Consider the following 24,021-nt stretch of genomic DNA (forward strand, 5'->3'; position numbering starts at 1 on the left):
CAATTATTCAAAAACTTTATTGCTTAGATTCTCCACTACTGTCAAGGTTAACTCACAATGGAAACAGGCGTTAAAAGATTAAAGGAATCCTCCATATAAATTTCCACACACAATTATGTTCCGAGAGTAAATGTACAAGAGGGGAAACCGACTTCTCCGCGTGTGACAAATGTCAAAATGCGAGGCATCGTCATTAGACTGATAGATGACTACCAAAATGTTTTCATGTAGTTTACATCTTTTGGAAATCACATCCTCGTAAATTAGTTAGGAAGAAGTATGAGATATTTACATGAAATCTATTTAAAGTACTTCTAATGTTTTTAACTTCCCTTAGTGATACTGAGGTTGATGTTCCAATGCTGGATTCAATGTTTTTTATTACTGCGCATCTAACTTGAGCGCTCTTGTTTATATTTACTCTGTACTTATGATAGCTTTTGTCAGTATTGAGTTGAGCAAAAGTTAACAATTGAACAACTAAGCTTTCTAACTGAAGGCACTTCATACCACGTAATACTAATAATGCTGCGCAATACACAGCAGGAGTAATCAAGGGGAATATGACAGTGATGAGAAAAGAAAATGCATTGTTTTTTTACCATTTCAAGCAAACAAAATATTTTATTGAATACCATCATCGTAATACACTCTTAACAAACTGATATGAAAGACATTAAAAACGTTGTTTCAAAATTATTTTCTCATAAATTAATGCACTTAAAAAAGTAAAAAGAAATAATAATGACAACTCTCAACACAAGAGAAAATGCTGGATGGACCGTAGCCACGGAAGTGTAGTTCATTTTTTCCATTCCTTTAATAGTTTGGAACCTTTTTTTTCTGAGACGCGATTTGCTCATTGGATGCGCACAAAACCATCCAATCTTAGCGATCAAACTGCGCCTCACGGCCGATACACCAGAGAGCTTAATACACCATCATCATACGTATTTTTTACTTACATAGCAGCCGCCTTCCGAGACTTTTTTATATCATTAAAAACAATTAAAAATAAAACAATTTCCCTGTCGTTTGAAAACAACACAAAATTTTGAATATTGACTTGTATAAGAGACGGGAGGGCCCTCTCAATATTTATAATTTTTTTTATAATTTTCATAACTAGGTTATCTAAAACAACAAATCATCAGGTCCCCATTAAAAAAAAATTGCATCTGTTGGTCGTTTAGGAAGGCGTCGGGCAGCGACGAAAATGACCAAGTATGCCTCCCTCTCTTAACCTTCGAGGAGATTTTAGATTTTAAAAAGTGATGAGAAATCATCCTTTTTTTGTTACACACGTGTTCTCTCCTGAGCTCTCATCACACACACAAGTATCCGGGGAGTTGGCATCCCTGCAGGAGAAGAGGGGTATTGGGTCCACTTTTCGTCGTGCACTACGCTTTTTGAGGCCCTCGACCTTTTTGTGCTTTGAACGTGTTCGTCACAGGGGGGCCACAGATTCCGTCCACACACACGCGCACATTGGCTCTTGTTTACTCCGTCGCTTACGTTACAGGGATGATCATTTTGTTTTTTTTTTAAGGATGGGGATATTAAGAGAGTGGGGGTAAAGAAAGGTGCATCTGGACAAGGTTGGCAGGACTGAGTCCAACCATTCAAGGTTTAGGTCATACAACTTTCTTCTTCGTTTCTCTTGCAGTTTGCGGGCACACGACACAAGGGGATCGTGCCCTACTTGACGGGGGCCTAGCGGTGAGATGTTAGGAAGGCTTGTGATCAATGGGGTATGGCGGAAAAATGGCCAGGATAAGTCGCGCGACTAACAACGTTGCGACGGTCATCAAGAGAAACCGCACAACACGCTCAATATTTTACGTGGTAAAATTCACCTGAAAGCTATGACTAGGCACACATAGTTAACAAGAAATGTCCTATGGAAAAATAGAAACTTCTGACAAAAAAATTTAAAAAATCAGAGTAGGACAAAAACTACTTTGAACCATTCCACATTGAGAGAATACAAAATTAAACATATGCACACCCTCATCATTAACGGTTACCTCTTTTTTAAAAATTCATTTCAATACCACATTTTTTAATTATACAACACAAATTCCAGTTTTCTTTATAATTACAGTGCGGGTTACTTTTTAACAGGACCAACATTGTCTTTGGAATGTTCTGCCAGATCATATAGAATTAAAGAATATAACAGCACTTAGCATTCGGAAATCACATAATAACCGTGTGTTGGAGCAAACTTATGGTAGGTTATAAATATAAAAAAACAATCGGTCATGAAGAGATAAAATACTGATAGCACACACAATCCAAGCCAAGGAACTACTATCTCACTCAGTCCCCTTCATACACTTTTTTACAAACTTTAGTCTTTTGACTTACCAGTACATAAAAAAATTAGTGTAGTCTTTCAAGCATTATGCATTTACTAGAATGTTGATCACTTCAAAAGCTCAAGTACCACAAATCCCATCTAAAACAATTCGAAAATTTTTCCACAACAAAAATTTTCTCCGTGAGAATAAAAATGACGGCTGCGTATGGAAGCTACATCATAACCAATGCCTTGTTTCATGTACCACGGTGTCAGCACACATTGGGGGCGTGGGGACAAGGCCCTGTTTAGACCCGCACTTGGCAGAGGTCCTTTTGCCTTCACTTCAAGTTCTCGACTCCGTGGCAAAAGTCCTCCCCAGTAGACAGGCCGAGGGCTTAAGGATGCGGGAGTGTTATATGTTCGCCATCATTCAAATTGAACACAACCTACCTCTGACGAGGATCAAAAACAATATAATCGCGTCAAGGCTATTAAATATTTCTTTTTCTTGTAAAACACCACTCATAAATACCACGACATATAGTAACAACTTGAAAATTTCCCTCGCAAGTAACACAATTTATTGTCCACTGCTTCATGGTGTGGTTAACAGTGATAATTTTCTTCATACACATGAGAAATTGATCAACGTTCATTTTTTTCATTAAGGCTACTTGGAACAATTATTCTTTCATATAAAAAAAGATTGCTGTTTCAGTGAGGAATTGATGCAGTACTTGTTTCAATTTTGCCAATCTATTTCAAGACATCTGAACACTTTCCCGTATACACAATCGATTGCCTAACACAATAAACCGACAAGCTCGGATGGCAAGATAAAGTAATGCTTCTCTTTCATACTTCAACGGCGACTACAGCATTTTAAGACTTGGGCAGGCGAAAGAATGCCCTGTACCATTCATTGCTTTGATCAGCCCCGCGTATTATTGGGCAGTCTTCAGGCTCTTAAGGTAAAACCAGATCACTCTTTTGTAATATAATGCACACTTTTTACCACCACTACCTTACTACCCTCCTAGCAGGCCAGAGAAAATGCTCATTGAAAGACAGGGGAAAGAAGGGTTGATTAGCGATTCATCGAGATACAATTATTTTTCCTTACGACACGAGGAAATTTTTTAAAAGTGGACCCCAGAGCTGAACTACGGGTTAGGCTTGCTTCCAAAATCTTTTGTTACTTCAGTAAAGTTAAGAATCATAGTTAAAAAGACTTCTCGTTCAATTGATCAAAGTATGCTTTTTTCATAATTAAAATCATCAACAATGATGGCCCCCGAAAACAAGACTTTAGAAAATAAAAAAGTTAAGAAAGATTTCAAAACAATTTACCTCCGACTTCATGATATTTAGGTATTTTTATTCGTGTTTTATAAAAAAAAATCTTTTTCCGCTCGACAGGGAAAATTCTTTTTATACACATTATCCACTTACATATTAACTCCCTTAAACATACCAAAAATGAGAGCAAATATCCCATTTCTTTTTTTATAATGCATATCAGTCTTTTGTTTGAGTGAAGTAGGCCTAAAGATAACAATCGAACTACACCCATTCTAAAATGCCTCATTTCACGTCTCCTTTTGTTTTTCTTTTTTTTGCCAACTCGCCGCCGACAACCGGTTACAATAGGTACCCCGAGGAGGACATTTCCCGTTAGTTAGGAGGGCCTCAAGTATTTAATTTTTTTCGAAAACTCATGGAAACGTCCAAGCATTTTTGATAGCCACCACATGCAAAATTTCTCTCCCGACCGGAAATTGAAAAGGAGGACTTCTACCCCGGAAGACAACCGAGGTGTTCATTGGAAGATTCAAGGTGTTGAACAAATTTTGCCAAATCACACTCGTAAACGCACCGCGACGAGACTAGGTTCGGCGGCGACAGAGCACGAATTCGTTCATGGCCGCGCTTATAACTCCTCCCCGAGGCTTGCGACGGATAGGTTACAAAAAAATCAAATGTGGCATAGGTTTTTCTCGATAGGGGAGGGGAAAAAAGGGTGGGGTGGAATTGAGGGTATTTTTTTGGCTACGAGGCAGTTGAGCCATTGCGAAATTACGGCTCCAGTACTCTTTTACGATACTTGATCATTTTTACTCAATATTTTGTCTTCCTCATTTGGGACATTCCAGCTTTTTTTTAAGTGTCTCCACACGCCCAATCATATAAACCTACAACGAAAGTAACTACACAGCAAAAGCATTCAAGATCTACTCAAGCAGCTACCTAACTTCATTACAATGTAGAAATTTTTTTCTCGATTTTTTACAGTTTGCAATCAACGCATACCCTATGTGTGCTTGAAATGGGGTATGATTTCACTTAGGGGTGGATGGGATTGAGTCTAGGATGGTAGGGAGGGGAATTATGGGAAGGTGGTTGGTAAAATGTGGTGGATGAAATTGAAAAAAAAAAACCTACACGGTGGTTATAGGGACCTATACTTATCATCATCGTCCTTTCACTTTTCTTTTTTTATAATTAGGATATGTCACGATTTGACCTAACCATATCGAACTACAAATAGTACAAAGACCTTTACATTTAAAACGCTCCACACTTTTTTTCAGTACAAAATATTGGCTATATTGTGAGTAATCAACAATAAAAAGTCACTAATCTGAAATGGCAATTTGGTGGAATGGGGGAATTTCTCGCATAGTTCTTCATTAGCATATTTCTCAAAAAGGAATTCCTTATTACAACGCTATATATTTTTAAGTGTCACAAGTGTGCAGAGTGGATTAGGAGAGGGACACTTTCTCGATTTAAGTCGCTAAAACGCTCGTTTCGCGATGATTATTTAGGAAGCTCAAATTTCGCGCAGTTAAGATCACCAGTACACAGGGCTTTTTTGTCGCATGTATCTCAATATCACCATCCATCACAAACACAGTAATACTGTGCTTTTCAACATAATCCCCTCATACCGCGAATCTGGTTATGGTAATCGGAGGTTCTTGACTGTGTGTAAGATTTCAAGTGCTACACTCAAGCTAAAGGTCTTATCTTTTTAATTAGGTATATTTATATATAAAACTCGGCACTCTCAACATCAACCAAAATACAAGACGAACTTACATCACTAACGAAGCATTGAAAACACTATATATAATTAGTAATATTATTAAAGTAAAACTCGACCTAACTATGCTTTGAGTCGTTAAGGGAATGCTAAGAGAAATAAATAAGCTTAAAACACACTATTTAATAGTAAAAAATAATGAAAGAAAAACAAAATTGTGCTTCATGGAAAAATGGTAAACAACTAGAAGCTGCCTACAAACTATGACGACAAAAACACTAACGCTTACACAATAATTAAACTCCTCATCGCTTTACAGAATATCTTCAATAATAGCGGTCGCAATAATTAACTTTGTGCTATGAAAAAACGCTCATTTCTTAATATTCAACGACTGGACGAAATGTGACAAATTCGTAGGCAAAATGTGATTCATCAATGTGAGCTCTAAAAAACAGCAGCGGCAACAGACGAGGACTAGCAACACTGACAAAAAAACCACGCACTCCGCATCGCGAGAAAAAACCCTTATAAACGCGAGACCTCGACCATATTTTTCTTCCTTGAAATCCAATTTCTCTGCTCTTTCTTTCACGGAATTCTCCCAGTGATTCGCGGCGAGACCCTGTACTCTTCCCTCACCCAAATCACAACGTCCAAAAAAAATCATCACCATCTTAGTCACCATCAACCGTTGTCTTCACAACCAAATCAATACGCATCACCCCACATGCTCGGCTTCTTCCGCCTGCTTCCCGCGCTTAACCTACCTACCACCTTCCTATAAAACCCATTCCTCTACCAACCCACTACTTTCACCTCACACTCGCGAATTTACTTCCACGGTCAGCATTTCACATTATATTTTTAAAAATCCAACCCATTTCTCCCCTCCGAACCAAAAAAATTACTTTTTTCTCCTCCCCCGTCGGCGAAACACCTGCACAAGTGCCGCAATTGTTTGTACCACAGTATACCACACACAATAACAACAACTGGGAAGGGGGTTACACATAAATATATATTTATATATACGGTCAGTCGGTAGGTAAGAAAAACAATTATCTTCTTTTTTTATATAAACAAGTCCAACAGTAAACCATGTGCGAAACCTTCTCTTCCTTTCCCAAAATGACATTTTTATTTCAATCATTTCTTGATATCCAATTTCCTCAGGAGCGAAGGTTCATGGAAACGCCTTGCCTACGGATTTTCGTTAAGGGAACGGTCATCGTAGTATAGACAGAAGAGGTCTTTTTTTAAGAAATATTTTCCCTCACCGCTCAATACCTCACAAGTTTTGCTCTTCCCTTCGTAAAACCGCACACTTCTGAATTCAAATTGGCGTCACGAACGCACACTGTTTTTCCCCCCGAAAAAAAGGCCGGATATATCTTCCTCCCACCCTTCGGAAAACTCCACAACGGGGAGTTATCCTAGTTATTCCCAGCACGCGAGAAAATATTCCTACCTTCACGAATTGAATTCGCGTTCGGCTATCATCAAGTCTGTTGAGTAAAAAAAATCCCTGGTAAACTTTTTTTTTCTTTCCCACCCTATCCCGGAAACTCCAAGAAGAAAAACAGTTTACTTCCTCCAGTTGAGCACAAAACTGAGCTTTCTCCAATTCACTTTTGGTTATGTCCGGTATACGCACACTTCTATTTGCATTACTCCAACCGTTCACGTTTCATAAATCCACTATTGAGTATCTCCCATCGTGAAAATACGCTTAAAAAAGGTGTCCGGCCGCCGATATTTGTCTCATTAGGGGTCATAGCGGCACCACATAATTTTCCTAGCACTGACTTCCACAGCACAATAAATCACACTTCACAGACGTCATCCTATTTTTAAAACGCTCCTCCGCCACCATTGTACAGTTACCAATGCATCAGCGCAATGGAAAAAAAACATTCCACCTATCTACACTCGGAAATTTTCACGTGACAACCCTTTCATTCAGACGCACGAACATCATTGACCACTACTTAAAATGTTTTCGGTTAAGTCTGCTTGCTACCTACCACACACAAAGCGCCGCTCACAACTTTTGTTTAAATATAATCTATTAACATCTTGGCCCACTACACGTGAAAGCAATACATCTCCCCTTTCTGTCAAGCACCTACGATTTATTTCTCCTTATATACCCTGAATCTTTTGAGGGCCACATACACACGCCAGATGAAGAGAAAGTTTTAAGGGAAGATTATTGAATTAAGGTCTCCAGTGGATTTTAATTTCAAAAGTTTTGGGCAGTAAGAGGAGGGCGCCACTAGCTATGGCTCGCTCGCAAAAATGGCCACCAAAGACAGACACACGTCTCCTGCCGACGAGTACCTAACTTGAATGCATACTCAACACGAGGTTTAAGTCATTAGGAAAAAGAGAGAAGTTAATGAATCCGGAGATTAAAAGGGCGCCATCCTTTATAAGAAAAGGCTGGCAACCTTTTCTACACAATATATATATATTCATAATTATTCTTAAATATTAATAATGAGCAGACAACAATACAACATTATTACTATGATTATTTAAAGCCCGATGAACTCCTCGAAAATACCGTTAGATTGGGACACTGGGAAAGATTGCTGGGTTGTTTGTACGGGTTTTTTAACGTATGAACATTCTGCTAATACGATAATGAATTTGCGATGTGAATTTTTTTCTTTCCAAAGAAGGAAAAAACAAACAACGCATGCTGGTTGAATAAATGCCTCACAACATTATGTACAGTTTATAATACTCGAAGCCTATGCTGAAAAATTCTTTCAAACAGTTTCAAGAAAACAACATTAAATTGTACATTGGCTGTTGAATAAGTTTGGTATTTATAGACCTTATGCAATAGATCAACGTGTTTTTTTTTTAACTGGGAATGCACAAGACAAAAATATTTCCTTATGAGGAGGAATAGGTACAGAAATTCTTGAGTCTCTACGGTGCTTTCAGGCTCACAAAATAATGGATATTTCAACATATTAAATTTCTTCTCGTGTGCACAAGAAAACATACGAGGCATAGTGTGCAAATGCTCGTTTGAATAGAGTGGTTGTGGGGACATATATTTAACATTTTGAACATTTCCATTGAGGCTGGTTGGCACAGAGCCAGTTATTTAACGACAAATATTAATACTCCCACCAGGAGGGACATTTTTTTCTATACAAGTTTTTGGGAGATTTTGCGATTTGACCATCCACTAAAATAGGCTACAATTACAAATGACCTGACTCGGAGCAGTACTGCATATAAATAACTCAACACCAAGAGGCTGCTAGGCAACCCAACCATCAGCACGTAGTTTTTCTAATAAATATCCAAACTATCTTCATCAGAGCCAACTTTGAAAAAACTTGTCCATTTGGCAGTTATGGAACTGGCGACAGTTTAATAATATAACTCTCCGAAATTAAGAGCTTACACTTAAGTTAGTCGGTATCATGTTATGTTTTCAAATGCAATAACCTGGGTGCATGGTGAGCTTACAGAAATGGTTGTGGATAGACCTTCTCTTAGGTACATTTAACATGTCACTGAACAGTGAGAGGGACAAAGGATTTTAATTCAATCCTAAAAAAAGAGAGCTGATTTATGTTAAGTGTTCTTGATGAAAAATTCCTGCCGTTGATTTGATAAAATGAGTTTTGAGGCACTGTATTTTGAATTACCGGTTTTTCGGGTAATGCTTCCTGGTGAGATCTGGGTCGACTATTTCAATGGAGGTCGCAAGAACCGGAAAACGGTACTAACGAATAGTTTACTTCATCAGAGTAGTTGTGTGTATGCGTGCAAATCGGTATACATATTTAATTCGTCATAGTTAACAGAAGTAGATACCAGAGAAGTCTTTAAAAAAATAGGCGTAGAGACTCACATGGATTCCTTTTTTCATTCTGTTTTGGTCCAAGAAAATATATCGCATGTGTTACGAGCAGCATCAGAAAAAAGATCCATTGATATTCCTTTTACTTTCAAAAATCTTTAACGAGCTGAAATGGATTTGAGTTGTACCCTACGGTGTTAAATGCTCTAAAACATGGCGGTCTGGAGGATGATTGCAATTTGTTAAAAACTGTGGAGCTACTGCTTTAACTGCAAGATTAAAATAAATTTCGTAATACATAACTTCTGTTTGTGGAGACCCGTTTGCTTGTTTGTGAAATGCCGAGAAAGACTCGGACAAAAAATCCTGTCCAATGTGATTGGTCCACTATCCCTCATAGGGATCGGAGCCATCGGAGTGCTTTTTATAAAAAATGGTGGGTAACAGCAGTTATACAAGTGACCTTTAAAAAACAGGAGACACTATTAGCCTCCACTGAACTCCCCATTTAACTTATGATCGACAGAAATGCCTATTCATGTAAGAAACAAGTTGGGATAATACAGGTAACGACCCAGGATAATTATTTTGTATTGTTCTCACTGGGAACTCAGTATATTTTACATAGCTCACTATTGAATAAACAACACATTAACAACAAACAACCTTTTGCAATGGTTGAGTACACTAGGGAAGAAATGGGATCAAACCAAAATAATTGCCCTTTTTAATGCATTAAGTCATTTTAGAAATGCTCACGCACGTGAGAATATTGTTTGACAGTACCCAGGCAGTTGTTTCACACATCCCTGTGAGCAAGGTGATTTACTTTCCCAAGTGAAAAGTTTGTGTCCCTAAATGGGAGTTATTTTGATAGAGGAGAGGTGGAAGAGAATGGAATGAGAAAATGAAGTTTCTTTTAACATCAGGGGTTGCAAAGTGAACATAAAGCAAATTTGACTGAGGGGCATCAATTGACTGCATCAACCCACTCTTCAATTTGTTCACTCACAACCCCCATCATGGCCAGCGGAGATTCTGTATAGAGGTAGCAATAGATTAATTTCTTTCAAATAGTCATCAGCCACAAGTCAAAAAGCGAGCACTTGGAAGAATTTTTACACATTCAAAATTAGCGACTCTTAGCATTTGATTGATCAAAAATTTTGGCATTTAGTAAGTGCTACAAAAAAATGAGACATTTTTAAAACATGCCACTAAGGACTGAATAAAACTCTTCAATCATGGCGGGAAGGCAATTCCAACGATCACAGTCTGGTTTTTATAAATGTACAGTTACACACAAAGAAATAAACTTGTACAAGAGCAAACTGTCAACAGAAGTTATCCATTTTTCTGTCAATGGCATGTAAAATTGGTGGTGCTCACTTTTTAAACAAGGCTTGCGCACTCATGCAGGCAGTGCACCAACCACTCTTGTTGGTGTTTTTGCTATTTTTTCCCAAGTATTTTCATTAAAAAATCTAACCATCTTGATAAGATTTGACATCCAAAACTACAACAACATGAGCAAAACCCAGTGAAATCGAATGCACGCATACACACAATTCTACATTCACATGCACACAACATATTCCTCGAGACAAAATTATCAACAACATATTTTTTTTCGATACTTGCCACTCAAATATTTATATTCCCCCCAAGGACCATATACTAAAACATTGCTGAAATAGTTGGGTTTTCTTTTTAGACGAGTGAGATCCGCAGCTTATTTAAAATATCGAACAAGACAGTAAACAATGTCTCCTCCTCAAAGAGAAACGTCTCGACTAAACTGGCTATTGTGGAAGATTAAAAATTATTGCATCACGTAACCAATGCCTAGCCACATTATTCAGCTGGAATGTTCCATGCCTTGAAAACTAATGGAAAAAAGCTTGGCCAAAAATCATATACATGGTTCGAAAAATCTACACATCACATGCGGTAGACGTGAATACCTATCACCTCATTACTACTCTGTCTGGATGTGTACTTCATAATTCTGAGGGCCACAATCCAAGGCAGACCCAGGATATAACAGCATTATTTTTTCTCGACAAAGAGGGATACATAGAACATTTGACAACTGAGGGAGACTCCTATGAGCGACAAATGGTCAATTGTCAAATACTCCATGATCAGATCTATCTCTCACACTAGAAGCTGTTCGCAGTATCATAGTGCTCTTATCACCTGAACCTACTACTGGTCTTCAGAATTCCAATCTCCTTCCATTATGATTTTCCGATTTTACTATTTTTGCCACATCACGATTCCTACGCTCTACTCCATTGTACGCCAACAGGCAAACAACTAGAGCATAGATCTCATCATTGAAACTTGAGTGGGATGAGTTACCCCTGCCATTCAATACAACCCTCATCAATTCTAATTAGGTAATCATTAGCCTACATTTCTCATTGGTCCTCAAAATTAATGGTGGATTATGAAGAGATTAAGTCCTCAAAAAATCACTAGCTCATGGATATTTTTTCAAGGGAGGCTATCATTAAGTTAAATTCTAAGATTCAAAAAAGCCATGACCCACCCGGATGAGTAGGCTTCAAATCCTCACAGCGCAAGGAAATCACTTCACTTCAGGGATATCCCTGCTCACACCAGACCCATTCTCAAAAGTGGAAAATCTCAGCTGTCCATACTCGCAAAATATGATAAAACAGTCACACTAGTGAATATCCAGAAAGTTTCCTTGCCACTGAAGACGCAATGGGTATCTTATCATATCAAACGTTAATCTCTTATCTTTATTAAGAATGCATTTTTCAATTAAGTCACGCTACCGCAGATGATGCAAAAATATTTCACCGCCTAACACAGAACTGCAATATCGTGTTACATCAAAGCTGTGTAGTATATTTATATTTATATCCCTTAAGAATAATGTAATAAATATATACAAGAAGTCCACGGAGCACTTTGCATTACAAAAGCAGGAAAAGCTATGTACACCCATGGATGTTTTATATTAATATATATGTTATATATATATGTATATATTTAGCATACATATATATAATGATCCCTAAATTAATTGACTTCAATGAAGGTAAACCAACATCCACCTGTACTTTCACAAACAATGTCTTGATTGCATGTGTATATTATACAAATTAAATAATGGACAGACTAAAAAGCAGATGATCAAATGGGATTACATCCTTCTGCAGCTGCATTTGTTCAATGCCTGAGAAAATTGGTGGTCGCGCAATGGAAAGACAGGCATATTGTATAAATTTTGAAATCCATTCAGCTTTTGACATAAGACATTGACAGTGAAGCAACACATGGAATAAGAGAGCATAGAGGGATAGTGGGAAAGACTAATACAATTTGCAGCACAAGGATAAAATTAAGAAAATAGCTAAATAGCAACATGGTATGTAATTTTCCAGATCAGTCTTTCCCTTTTTTTCACAAGCCACAACACATCACAATTCTAATTAAAATAAATCTGCACAGTAAAGGCAAACAAATCAATTTTGACAGTTTGTACTACGTTTGATCTAAATATGTGAGGATTTTGACGGACTGCAAAGGGACTTTTGGTGCAACTTCGAAGTAAACAGAAATCATCAAAGCTTCCCTTATAAATTGGAAACAAATGCTCCAAAACAGGCATATTACAGTGGCTGCTGAGTAGTCACAAAGGTACTTAAGCCAAAACACTTGGCTTTAGTTCAACAAAACTGGTAATAAAATTTACTAAGAAGCGTCATTCTTGAGCATCATCTACTAAAAATTCAAATTTGGCAACTGCATGACTCCATAGCCATAACTACTAATAATCATTTAACAGAAGTCATCCTGTGAACTGCAGATTAATGACGAGATCATTATGCCTGACAAGTAATAGAGTAAGTCAGACTGGCAAACACAACCAGTGGTGTTCTGACATCAAGGGATGAACAACTGCTTTGCAGAAATCACAAGGCTTCTCAAATGTTTCTGTGCCTTGAGGTGATGTGTATAGGAGTAACATATTAACCCATGGAGAAATGAGTTTTCAAGAACAGAATATTCATTTAGGAGTTTGCTTTCTACTCCACTGGCTAGCAGTCTTCAAGGGCCAGGATGATTTTTCTGCTCGTGAACTCATTCTGAAGCAACCTGCATGTTACTTGAAACAGAATTATCCAGGCCAATTCTCATGTTTAGAAATGCCTGTCAATCCATAGAAAATTTTTTAGGCATGATACCCATTCCACCTAACTCAAATCCTTTACAGCTCTCTATATCCTCGAAATCTTCCTGACCCTTATTTTATAGACTGTTGATGTTCTCAAGACTTTTGTACTCTGCAAGAGATACTAATAACAATGCGCTTGGGGATGAACAAAAAAAATAATTTGAGTCTCGCAACACTAAGAAAAGGGCCGTCTTTAATAAAAAGAAGTTACAACAAAATAACTGAAAACAAAAAAATCTCAGCAAAACTTATTGAAATATTATAAAAACAACAAACATACATTCATTTATAGCAGGACACTTCATAATTTACAAATGCAATCAAACGGCTCAATAGAATCAAAACTGTTCCTTCCTTGAACATCAGGATTGACCTAATGCCCATGTCAACCACAAAAATGACCTAATCTCTTTGCACAACAAAAGAGCCTGTTACATAAGTGAAACAACTGTGCACAAATTGCATAAAAACCAGAAGGAAACATTTATACTTTAAAAAAACAACTATCACCCTTAATTAAAATTAAGAGATGCCTGCATTATATAAAAAGAAAAGCAAACATGAATAAATAAAAACCGATAAATATTGCTAAGATCAAAATAAATGTTGGCCAAGAACATATGGGCAAGACTCCAGTGAAGACGTAATGATTAAAACAAAGTAAAATGGCACTTGAAAAATGCACTATTTCTTTCCTGGTCAACATAAAAAATAAGATGTTAGTTTCACATTAAAGCCAACAATAATATAAATCTTCCCGCCAATCAGGCTTTCACGAGATAACTAATTTAAGAATAGCTTTTCAATTTCACAACAAAGGTAAGTCTCCACAGGGAGCCTGCATCTATCTTAAACTTAGGCAGCATAAACATAACATTACAAGAAGGATGCCACACCTTAAGCACCAATCCATGTACATCCATCAAACTTAAATAATAAAAAAAAACTGAAACATTATTAATAATAAGCAATAATAATAGTGTAGCACGGACGTAGGATAGTTTGAAATGACGTCATGGGATGGTTAAATCGTCGTACTCACACCTACAAGTGACTAGGATGCATATGAAATCTCGAGGAATTAACAGGACAGAAGATATAACAAAGGAAAGCCAACACTGCTCTTAAAATGGATTGAAGCAGTTTAAAAAAAAGGTTAATATGTAACAGTGTTGCCTTCTAATGATTCTTTGGATTTCTTAAATGTATAAAACAGTTCACTGTTAGTACCTCTATCTACTTGTACAATGTCACAAAACAGCACAAAAAACACGTATATTAAAAATAGAGCTTATATGAAACAGGTGCTTGAATTCATGCCAGAACTGTACAACATGGCTCGGCACCATTTTTTCCCTGTTAAGTGAGTGACTCTAATTGGATGAAAGTTTGGTCAAAACCCATTGGCCATTTCCAAGCATGAAAATATAATAAAAAAAATTGCAGACTCATCAAAGTTACTCCAATCCACGCCTAATCAGCGTGCTGTTTTGAGCCAAGTAATGTTTCGTTTAGAACTATTCGCAGAGCCTTTTTCATGAGTTATTAACATGATACAATATACAAAACTAGCTATATTAATATATCAAGGGAAGAAATCAGCATTAGATGAACTAGAATACACAACAACAGCTTAACTTGCACAAACCACTCCTCTTAAAAATGCACAAACGAAAGTGTAAGGAATGGTCGCTATATTATTCAAATGATTTCACTCACTTCCACCTTCTCCCCTACTGGGAAAATCTTTTTAAGTAGGGTGCGCATTTCAGTCAGTCCACTGAGATCGCACGCCTGTGGCCTCGCCAGACACTAGGCGAATTAAATAAAAACAATCTTAAAAAAGTCTTCCCTCTACATCCTTGCGCAAAGACATTCTCAGTTAAGCCTTTTTCCTTCAATATCGATAGAATTAAGTATTTAACATCGAGGAGTAAGAAAGGGGGAGGCCTTTTGGTGGAACATACCTAGAGGGATATGTCTTAATTACAACAACAATAACGGTAGCACATCCCTGATGGGAAACGTCCATTTTGAGGCTAGGTTAGGCGCATCCATCAGGGGTTTGTGCCAAATGGAAAACAACCGCCCCCACCGATTCTCTCTGTCGGTGGTGGGCAACAGAGAAGGTGAGGAATGCGAGAATGAATTAATGAGATGGGTTGGCCCACAAGGCAAGGGTTATTTAACTCAGCCAGGAAGGGCAAGTGGTCTCTCTATCTCCGTCCGACACGCGATAGTCTTTCCGTATGCCAACACGTACACACACTTCTGAGCGAATTAAAACAGCCGGCTTCATTAAGTCTTTGACCTGGACACCCAAAAAAAAAACACACAGGAATGAAGTGTCCCATCGCACTATTTCATTCCCTCTACTAATTCTCTTGGTCTTTCAAGTAACGCCCATTTGAATACTGGGAAGGAAAAAAATGGCGCTATTCACACTTTCGAGTGATGTTGACACTTCTTTCTCTCGAACCCCTACTTTAGAGGACTGATAGAGACAGATCAACAAGTAGCGGAAGATGCCACTGGGAAGACAGCCTCCTCGTAAGAAGGGGTGGATTGCGTTGGGGTAGTTTGGGGAATTATAAGAGAGGGGGAGGCAGTGGGATCCACTCCTTACAGCCCAATGGGTGGAACTTGCACATACCGATAGATGTACAGGCGGTAGTCTTTCGATGCAAGCACCACTGATCCGTCATCCATCAGAGCCACGTCAAAGCACTGGGCATGCTTCACCTTGGACTCTAGCGCTGACACCAGCACGCCCTCCTGGGTGAAGATGGTGAGGTTGAAATTGTTGTGGTTGTCTGCAATGAGGATCTCACCAGCTGCGTTGATGCCCACCCCAATCGGGTAATTGGTCACACCTTCCCCACCTATCTGCCGCAAGTATGTGCCCTCGTAGTTGAACACCTTTACACAGTGGGCCCTATTGTCACTGATGAATATCTCCTGCTGATCATTCACTACCACACCGTTCGGGAACTCCAAATGCTTTGAACAGCCAAACTTCTGAAGGACGTTGCCACCCTGATCAAAGATGATCACACGCATCACCTTACATTCCACCACAACTATGCGACCCTTGGAATCAACAGTGACACCTCGGGGATGCTGCAAAATGTTGGCCCCAAACTTCCTCACAAACTGGCCATACTGGTTGTAGATCTGGATCTGGTGCGTTGGCGACCTCTCCGTCACCACTATATCTCCGGACGTCCTGACTGCTGCCACACGGTTTGGGTAAAGAAGCTGGCCATCACGTTTCCCACATTCACCAAACTGGAACTTGAAGCGACCCTCCTTGTCAAATATCTGAATGCGGTGGTTGTTTGTGTCCGCGACTATGATGTCATTCTGAGCATTGACCGCAACCCCTGATGGCTCCGTGAACTGACCCTCTAATACCCCAAACTCGCCAAATTTGCAATGGTAGATCATCTTTTGCCGCTTAATCTGGGATTTGGGAGGGAATATGGTAGCAGAGGACATTAGCTTGGATGTTAGGTCAAGCATCGGGTCTCCACTGCTGCCCCCACTGCCACTTCCTGCTCCAATGGCACCCGGCCCACTCCCTGGACCCCCAGGCATCGGAAAGTGGTCTCCGCCCCCATTCAGACCCACCCCACTGTTGCCAACACCATTGGGAAAGATGCAGTCAGCACCACTACCAACGCCTCCATTACCACTGCTCCCACCCCCATTTGACCACTTCTCATAAGGATTGAGCACATTCAGGTTTAGATCTCCAAGTGTGGCAGAGAAGGGACCAAGACTGTTGGCCCCAGAGCTGAAGCGCTTCGAGATGAGCGTACTTTCAAACGACGAGACAAGTCCATTCGTGTACGGACGCTCAAGAACGCCGTTCAATCCAACCCCACCAACACCGTTCAGTGGACTGTGAATACCGTTGGTCGCATTGCCGACACCATTCATGTTTGATACGCTGGCCCCGTTGGCATGATTTGTTGAGTTTGGTGTGCCATTGGTCGGTCTAGCTATTGGTGGCTGTTTGCTAGGACCAACCGGGAGATCTGGTGAAGAACGCACATATCCAAAAGTGTTGCGGACTCCAACCTGAATAGCCTGATAGTTGGAAACAAACTCAAGATCTGTCACTGTATGCAAAAGGGAAGCATCCGGTGCCCCACTCAGATAAGCCTGCAGTTTATCATCCAATATCTTCTTAAACAGTAGCACCTCAGTGTTAGATGCATACTTTATGAGTCGCTCTATGAATTCGCATGTCTGATATATTTTGTCCACTGTTTCCTGGGCTTTCTGTCCAAACACTGACAATGAGATCTGTTTAGCATTGAATACACTCTCTAGCTCTTTCAATAGGTCCTGTTTACGCTCATCAATCATTGATCGGTAGAACTGGAATGTTTCGTTTATTTCATTCTGGGCCTTGTGGTACTGCACCTGCAAAAATGGCAATATTTACTTTGATATGCAAATATGAATACATGAAGAGCATGTGGTAGATCACAAAAACATGAAAACTTAATTTAACTAAAAAAAGAGTATGCCATAGAAAGTAAAGCAAAAATGGTCAATATTATATACAAAGTTTAAGATATTCACTCTGAATTTAGAAAAAAAGTTTTCTTATCCATTTAACCATCACTGGTGCAATGCAACTAATGCCTATATTATGCGAAGGTTCCACCAAAATTACTATTGCCATCTCATGCACTTTGCAAATCATGTAATAATCATGATAAAAATTAAGCAAGCTCCATTAAAAAATGTAACATTTAAAATTCTAGGCAATGATAAAAAACATAGTGCAAGGATATTTTCACTTACTAAAAGGCTATAAAACATGCATACTTTCCAGACATTATCCATCAAAACAAAAATAAATACAACTGACCATAAAACAAGCTATCCCAAGGTTCTCTTTCACTAAATTTGGCCTCAGACATATGAAAGTTACTCAGTAGTTACAAACCCACTTGTAACACTTGCCTGAATAGTTTTAAATACATTCCTGCCCATCATAGATCAGATCATTATCTGAGTTTATATTTGTATCGATATCAAAAGACATGGAAAATTACAGGAAGCAATCTATGATTTAACAAGTAAATAATTACAATAGCATTAATTGTAACAATATTGTACTCATGCTTCGCCAAATTAATTTTTGAGAAGTGAACATCACTCATTGGCTTGTAAGGCAAGTGTGTACATACTCTGAGCCCAAAACTCTAATTTCGCCAGAAAGAGGAAGCATACCTGTAGACGAGATGTGGTATGGTCAAGATTCTTCAGAGCCACACGGATGTCAGAGGCTTTGGCCTTGCCTTCTCGGACAGCACTGGCCACCAACTCAACCTGCGCCTGACAAGCCTCCACGCTCAGCCTCTCACACTCGTGCACTCCCCCACCTGCTCCTGGACCATGCTCCATCAGTGTGCACTCCTTGCAGACTGGCACGCTGCAAGTGCGGCAGAAGTACTTGAGAGGCTCACCCTTGTGTCTCGGGCAAACCACAGTCTTCTCATCACTGGTACCGTTCAAGACCCCCGGCAGCTTCCCTGACCCACCCTCCTCCTTAACATGCTGCTGCAGCTCACCCAGTGAGAGAACCCTGTGGCCGTCGAAACAGTGCATATACTGGTGAGCCATCACGCAGTTGGGGCACAAGTAATTTGCGCAGTCGAGGCAGTGCCCGACAGCACTCGACTCTTTACTCTTGCAGCCCGTGCAGTGGGGGTCGTGATCTCCACTGCCACTCCCGATGCCCGAAGACGACGATGAAGAAGACGACGACGATGAGCAAGAGAACCCACCAGCTGATTCCAGGGCAGCCGCCTCTAAGACGTTAGCGACTGCGTAGTCCGCAAGGAGCCCCGCAACGCCCTGGGATGATAAGGTGCTCTCTGTGTGACACTGGGTGCAAGTCACACGGTCCGGTCGCTCTTGTTGTTTCTCCAGACAAGGGGCGCAGAAAGTTCGTAAGCAGCAAGGCAGTACCTATATGTTGAAGATGGGCACATCGCAGATAGATACATTTTATGAGCTTGGTTTGCCGATGTAATCAACAATTTGCAAAAAAAAATTTCATCATCTCTCCCAACCAAGGATATTTATCCACCTGTCACCAGGAAACTAATTGAAGTCATGTCCTCTCACCTTTGGCACAGTAAAGGTCTCATGGCAGAGAGAGCATTTGGTGCTAAGAGGAGGAGCACCAGAGGGAAAGCAGCCTCCGTGACTCCCGCTGTTGATGCTCGTGTTGCTTCCTCCACCACTGGTGCTGCTGCCCACACTCTTCACACTGCTACTGCTGCTTCCGCCACCAGTGCAGCCTCCAATGACCGATGATGTTGTGTCCAAGTTTCCAAGGGGGAGTAAGGTTGGGGAATCAAGATGATCAACCAATGAACCAAGAGAGTTTGCTCCAGGCAATGATTCCAACGACGGAGTCGGAGAGGCCATCTTCAATCAACCGTCATCCCTGTGTAGGAAGAGAAGGCAAAGATATATTAGTATCTCAGGCCTTCAGTCTTGAATCATATTAAAAATAGATTGACATATGCTTGAACGATTTACTTATTGCAACAAAAATACGTAAGCAAGAGCTACAATTATCATTAATCAATGTAAAATAAAGCTGTGCTGGAAGTTACTATCCACCTGGAGGTTAAATTGCGATCACTGTATTTCAATATCGTACCAAGAGAGGTAGAAGGCCAGAAGAAAAAAAAATTACTCAGTCCTTTCAAGTTTCAACCTTCAACAGTTGTACTCATTGACGCTCTAAAGTGCTTTGTCTTAAATGAGTTTCTTCGCATTTTATAGACGATTTTACAATCTCGATTTATATTTACAGCATAGAAAACCTTTCATTCAGGCCCCAAGTGATCAATATTTTACGGACTATTCCATTAGCCACATTCATAACATCCACTCACGCAATATTCCTTGCTTGTTACGATCATCACTCGGCGTATTGCTAAAGAGTGTGTCAAACACGCGCACTTTCAGCCAGGCATGCCCTTCACATTCACCGAAATGGAATCGCCTTGATCCAATTAGCAGAGTCCCGACAACACCGACTCCTCCGCCTAGAGGTCGCCTCAACACTTTCTCCAGATTACATATGCGGGCGACGCGACCTGGGCGCAGACGCCAAACACGACGGAACATGAGAACACGTTGACGGCAACCTTGCCGCACCCCTCCCGTCAACTGAACCGACTCCTAGCACAACCCAAGAGCATAAACCCTATCCCGTTCCCTCCTCGCTGCAGGAGAACCAGTGGAAGCTCCGTCAAATATAATGAAAAAACCTAACCTGAAAATGCTAAGCGGTGTGATTTTAGTTTCTTTAAAACGCATTCCACGGAAGCCAAATTTGCTGCCAGTAAGTACCTCAGGACAGTAGTTGACACAGAACCATTTTCGTTCGAGCCACTCTCATCACGATCTGCTGGCCTCCACCCTGAACATTATTCGCGCAAAGCACTGGAGGTCTTCCTCAAAGACTACCTTCTCAGCTTCCACCTCTACTTTTTTTCAATAGCCAACGAGGAGAAAACGAAATTTCCTCCCAACACCAAGAAATGCTCGAGTAACAGAAGAGCTTACACATGTTAAAACAAGCTGATTCCCGGAACTTATACGCCTTGGGCTTAAAACTAAACAAACTTCTAGATTCCAGCCAGACATATTATTATTTACTCATAAATGGGAATAAGAGCTGAGGATGACGTTCCCTTCCTAGAGGAAACGCCAATGAGGACAACCACGATCCTGGACACGGTAGGAAGACTTACTGTTGGGGGAGGTTTCCCTTGAGGGGTATTCGAGCCAGGCTCTGGTAGGACTGAAGAGATGGGAGATTGTAATAAAGCAGGGGTGGAAAGCACGGGGTTGAAGTGAGGGTGGAGAGAACTTTCGAGAATGGGGAATAGGGGAAGTAAGGGGTGGTATGTTTTGACGGCGACGAATGGGGTGGCTTGTCTGGCCGGAGGGGCGGATAGGAGGAGAGAGAGTAGGGTAGGGTAGAGAGGGTGGTTAAGGAGAACTATTTGAGGGGTGTGAGGGGGTATATAGCCTCCCCCTGCGTGTTGTGAGCGTGCTGCACGAGAAAGGATCAAGAGGGAGACGGGAATAAAGGCAGGAGGGGTGGGAGATGCAAGGAAGAAAAGAAATGAACGCGCAGATCGATGAGAGCAAACGCGGGTACGCACGGCCGTACGAAATACGACAGCCCCTGCCTTCTCCCTGCCCGCACTCGTAAACGAAGGGAGGCCGGCACGGCGCCGTAGTTCCGAGCTTGTGCAACAGAGGGTGCGCGGGGCGGCGGCGGTTTTACGCACGGGAAATGCATCCACGCCGGCCGGCTTCCTTCCTTCCTTACCCCTCCAAACAAGCACGCCTCCCTCCAATGACGCCAGCATAAACCGGCGTAAAATAAATTCAAGCACTAGTAGGAACATAATAAACAATAGTGAAGCTAACGCAGCAGAGTCAGCGAAGCATTAACGTAAATATATCAGCGATATAGCGGAAAATCCTATCACTACTTGTAAGACCGTCGTCTGCAGCATGTAATCGTTTCAACACTAAAGGCCTGTTTACACGGTACATTAACACGTACGGGATAATGTCTAAATGTATGAACGCCAAAATGCACCGTGTAGCCACCTAACTTGTGCGAATGCATGCACAGAAAATAGAACCTGTTCTAATTTGTTTCATGCATTCGCACATGTTCCGTTCCAGTCCACAAAAATCATTCACGCAAACTTACATTAACTCGTACGTGTTAATGCATCGTGTAAAAAGGCCTTAAAAGAGTCATGTGATGGCGGCTGGCGTACGAAAAATTGATTTCTAGTACAATTACACGCATGTTACACACATTACTTCCACCATAGAGATGGCTCTTAGGGTATTATGTACCAGTAAATGTGTCTGCTATCCTTGAAATAAATCTTATTTTCTCAAAAAAGCAATGAAAATGAAACTATGTTGACCATCACTAAATGGAAACAAATAAAAACCGCTGTTTTTTTTCAAGCCCCTCCAATACTCCCACCCACCTTTCTCGGCAGGCATCAAGGAACTTCACTCATTGGCTGATATATTTGAAGCCAAGTGATCCACTTCAAAAACTAGATTCTAGTTAGCAATTTTAGCTACAGATTTCTTCAATCTGTGAAATCAAGAGCGTCCATAGAAGGCTGTCATGGAAGCCTAGCATCTATTGACACTCCGATTCGCACAACATGACTTCAGTTCTGTATCTTTCATCATATTGGACAATGGCCAGACTCTTCACCCAATCCCTGTACTTTCATTCAGTCCTCACATTTCCTGTTTACTTTAAACAGTTCTATCACTTTTCCGTCATACAATGGAATATTGATTCTTTTCTTCGTCCCTTTAAGCACGCACGGTCCATCACAACCCACTTGATTCATCTCCATCGCAAATATTTTCCTCTAACACTACGTCAAGAATTACCTCGCCCCTTTTCCTCTCCGTTTCACAACTCCATCCTACAGCATGGTATAAAACTAACAAACGTCTAGTATTTACTCCTGTTATACATATCATCAAATGCTTTAAAACAATGATACAACGCATCCAAGATAGAAAGGTAATGATACCTACAGTGCTAGTCTAATTTTTGCACTCGCCTTCAATAAGGACTGTTTTCTTAAGTATCCTAAACGCTTGTACGCATTCAGATTGTTTTTCTCGGCTAAACGAGATACCGAAATTGGCTAACAGAAAACAAGACCAAATAAAGAAGACCCACAAAAGCTGAGATCCAATTTCCTATTTCCGTCAATCCATTGCTAACACAGGTCGGCAAACAAGTTAATTTTTGGTGAAGTCAATGACACGAATTAGTTAGCAGACTTAGGCTCCCCCATTTTCGGGAAGGATTCCTTATTTTTCCTGACAAATAAATTCGACATCCCGACACGGTTAACGCAGACGAATTCACATCAATGACAACGACACTCTACAAACTCAGATTGAAGGATGAATAACCATTTTCTTAACAATTCAATAATAGATTGAACTACAGATCCTTTAAAGCAGCAAGAAAGATAATATGCATAATGCGACGGTATTTTCACGAGATGAAAATGTTCTACCTTCCTATTGCACTCATCTTTCCTTATCACTTAGGTCCTTCTGATCAAATTCGAAATCATTTACTTTTATCATATAGTAAAACAGAGAGGTTAATTTAACAGATGAATGCCTATTAACTAACGAACGATTGACTACAAGTTGATGTGCCATATACGCATTGACCGTATGGGGGTAAGGTTCTGACTAAGTTTCTGATTAAGGTTCACGGCGTAAATTCGTGGAACCACAATATAGGAATATAAAACCACTTCACGTAACACAATGACAACTTATATCCAACCGTAAAACACACATACCATTATCAATTCATTATCCATGGAATGTTATAAAAGTCATTGCGGAACGCACGAGTAGAATATTGCAATATATACTTGCTATCTTACACGATTATAAAATTTAAAACGACCTAGACTTCAATTTTACCACAATATCTTCAAGATGATGCGTTGAGGTTGCAGATGATCTTCAAGAATACGTAGTCACATTGA

The 24,021-nt window shown here is 40.1% G+C and overlaps 1 protein-coding gene across 2 annotated transcripts in view; it reads right to left on the bottom strand.

Annotated features, from left to right (window-relative positions):
- Positions 1-600: 600 nt before the first annotated feature.
- Positions 601-24,021, bottom strand: part of LOC124162187 (brain tumor protein) — a 176,395-nt gene continuing 152,974 nt past the window's right edge. For both annotated transcript variants that reach the window (XM_046538619.1, XM_046538620.1), the window contains 3 exons: positions 19,547-19,871; positions 18,647-19,387; positions 601-17,827 (listed from right to left, as the gene is read on the bottom strand). In XM_046538619.1, the coding sequence (XP_046394575.1) occupies positions 16,019-17,827; positions 18,647-19,387; positions 19,547-19,852 (2,856 nt within the window). In that variant the 5' untranslated portion in view covers positions 19,853-19,871 and the 3' untranslated portion in view covers positions 601-16,018. The remainder of the gene's footprint in view (positions 17,828-18,646; positions 19,388-19,546; positions 19,872-24,021) is intronic.

The sequence above is a fragment of the Ischnura elegans genome, chromosome 7, assembly GCF_921293095.1.
Source record: "Ischnura elegans chromosome 7, ioIscEleg1.1, whole genome shotgun sequence".
NCBI classification, from domain to species: domain Eukaryota; kingdom Metazoa; phylum Arthropoda; class Insecta; order Odonata; family Coenagrionidae; genus Ischnura; species Ischnura elegans.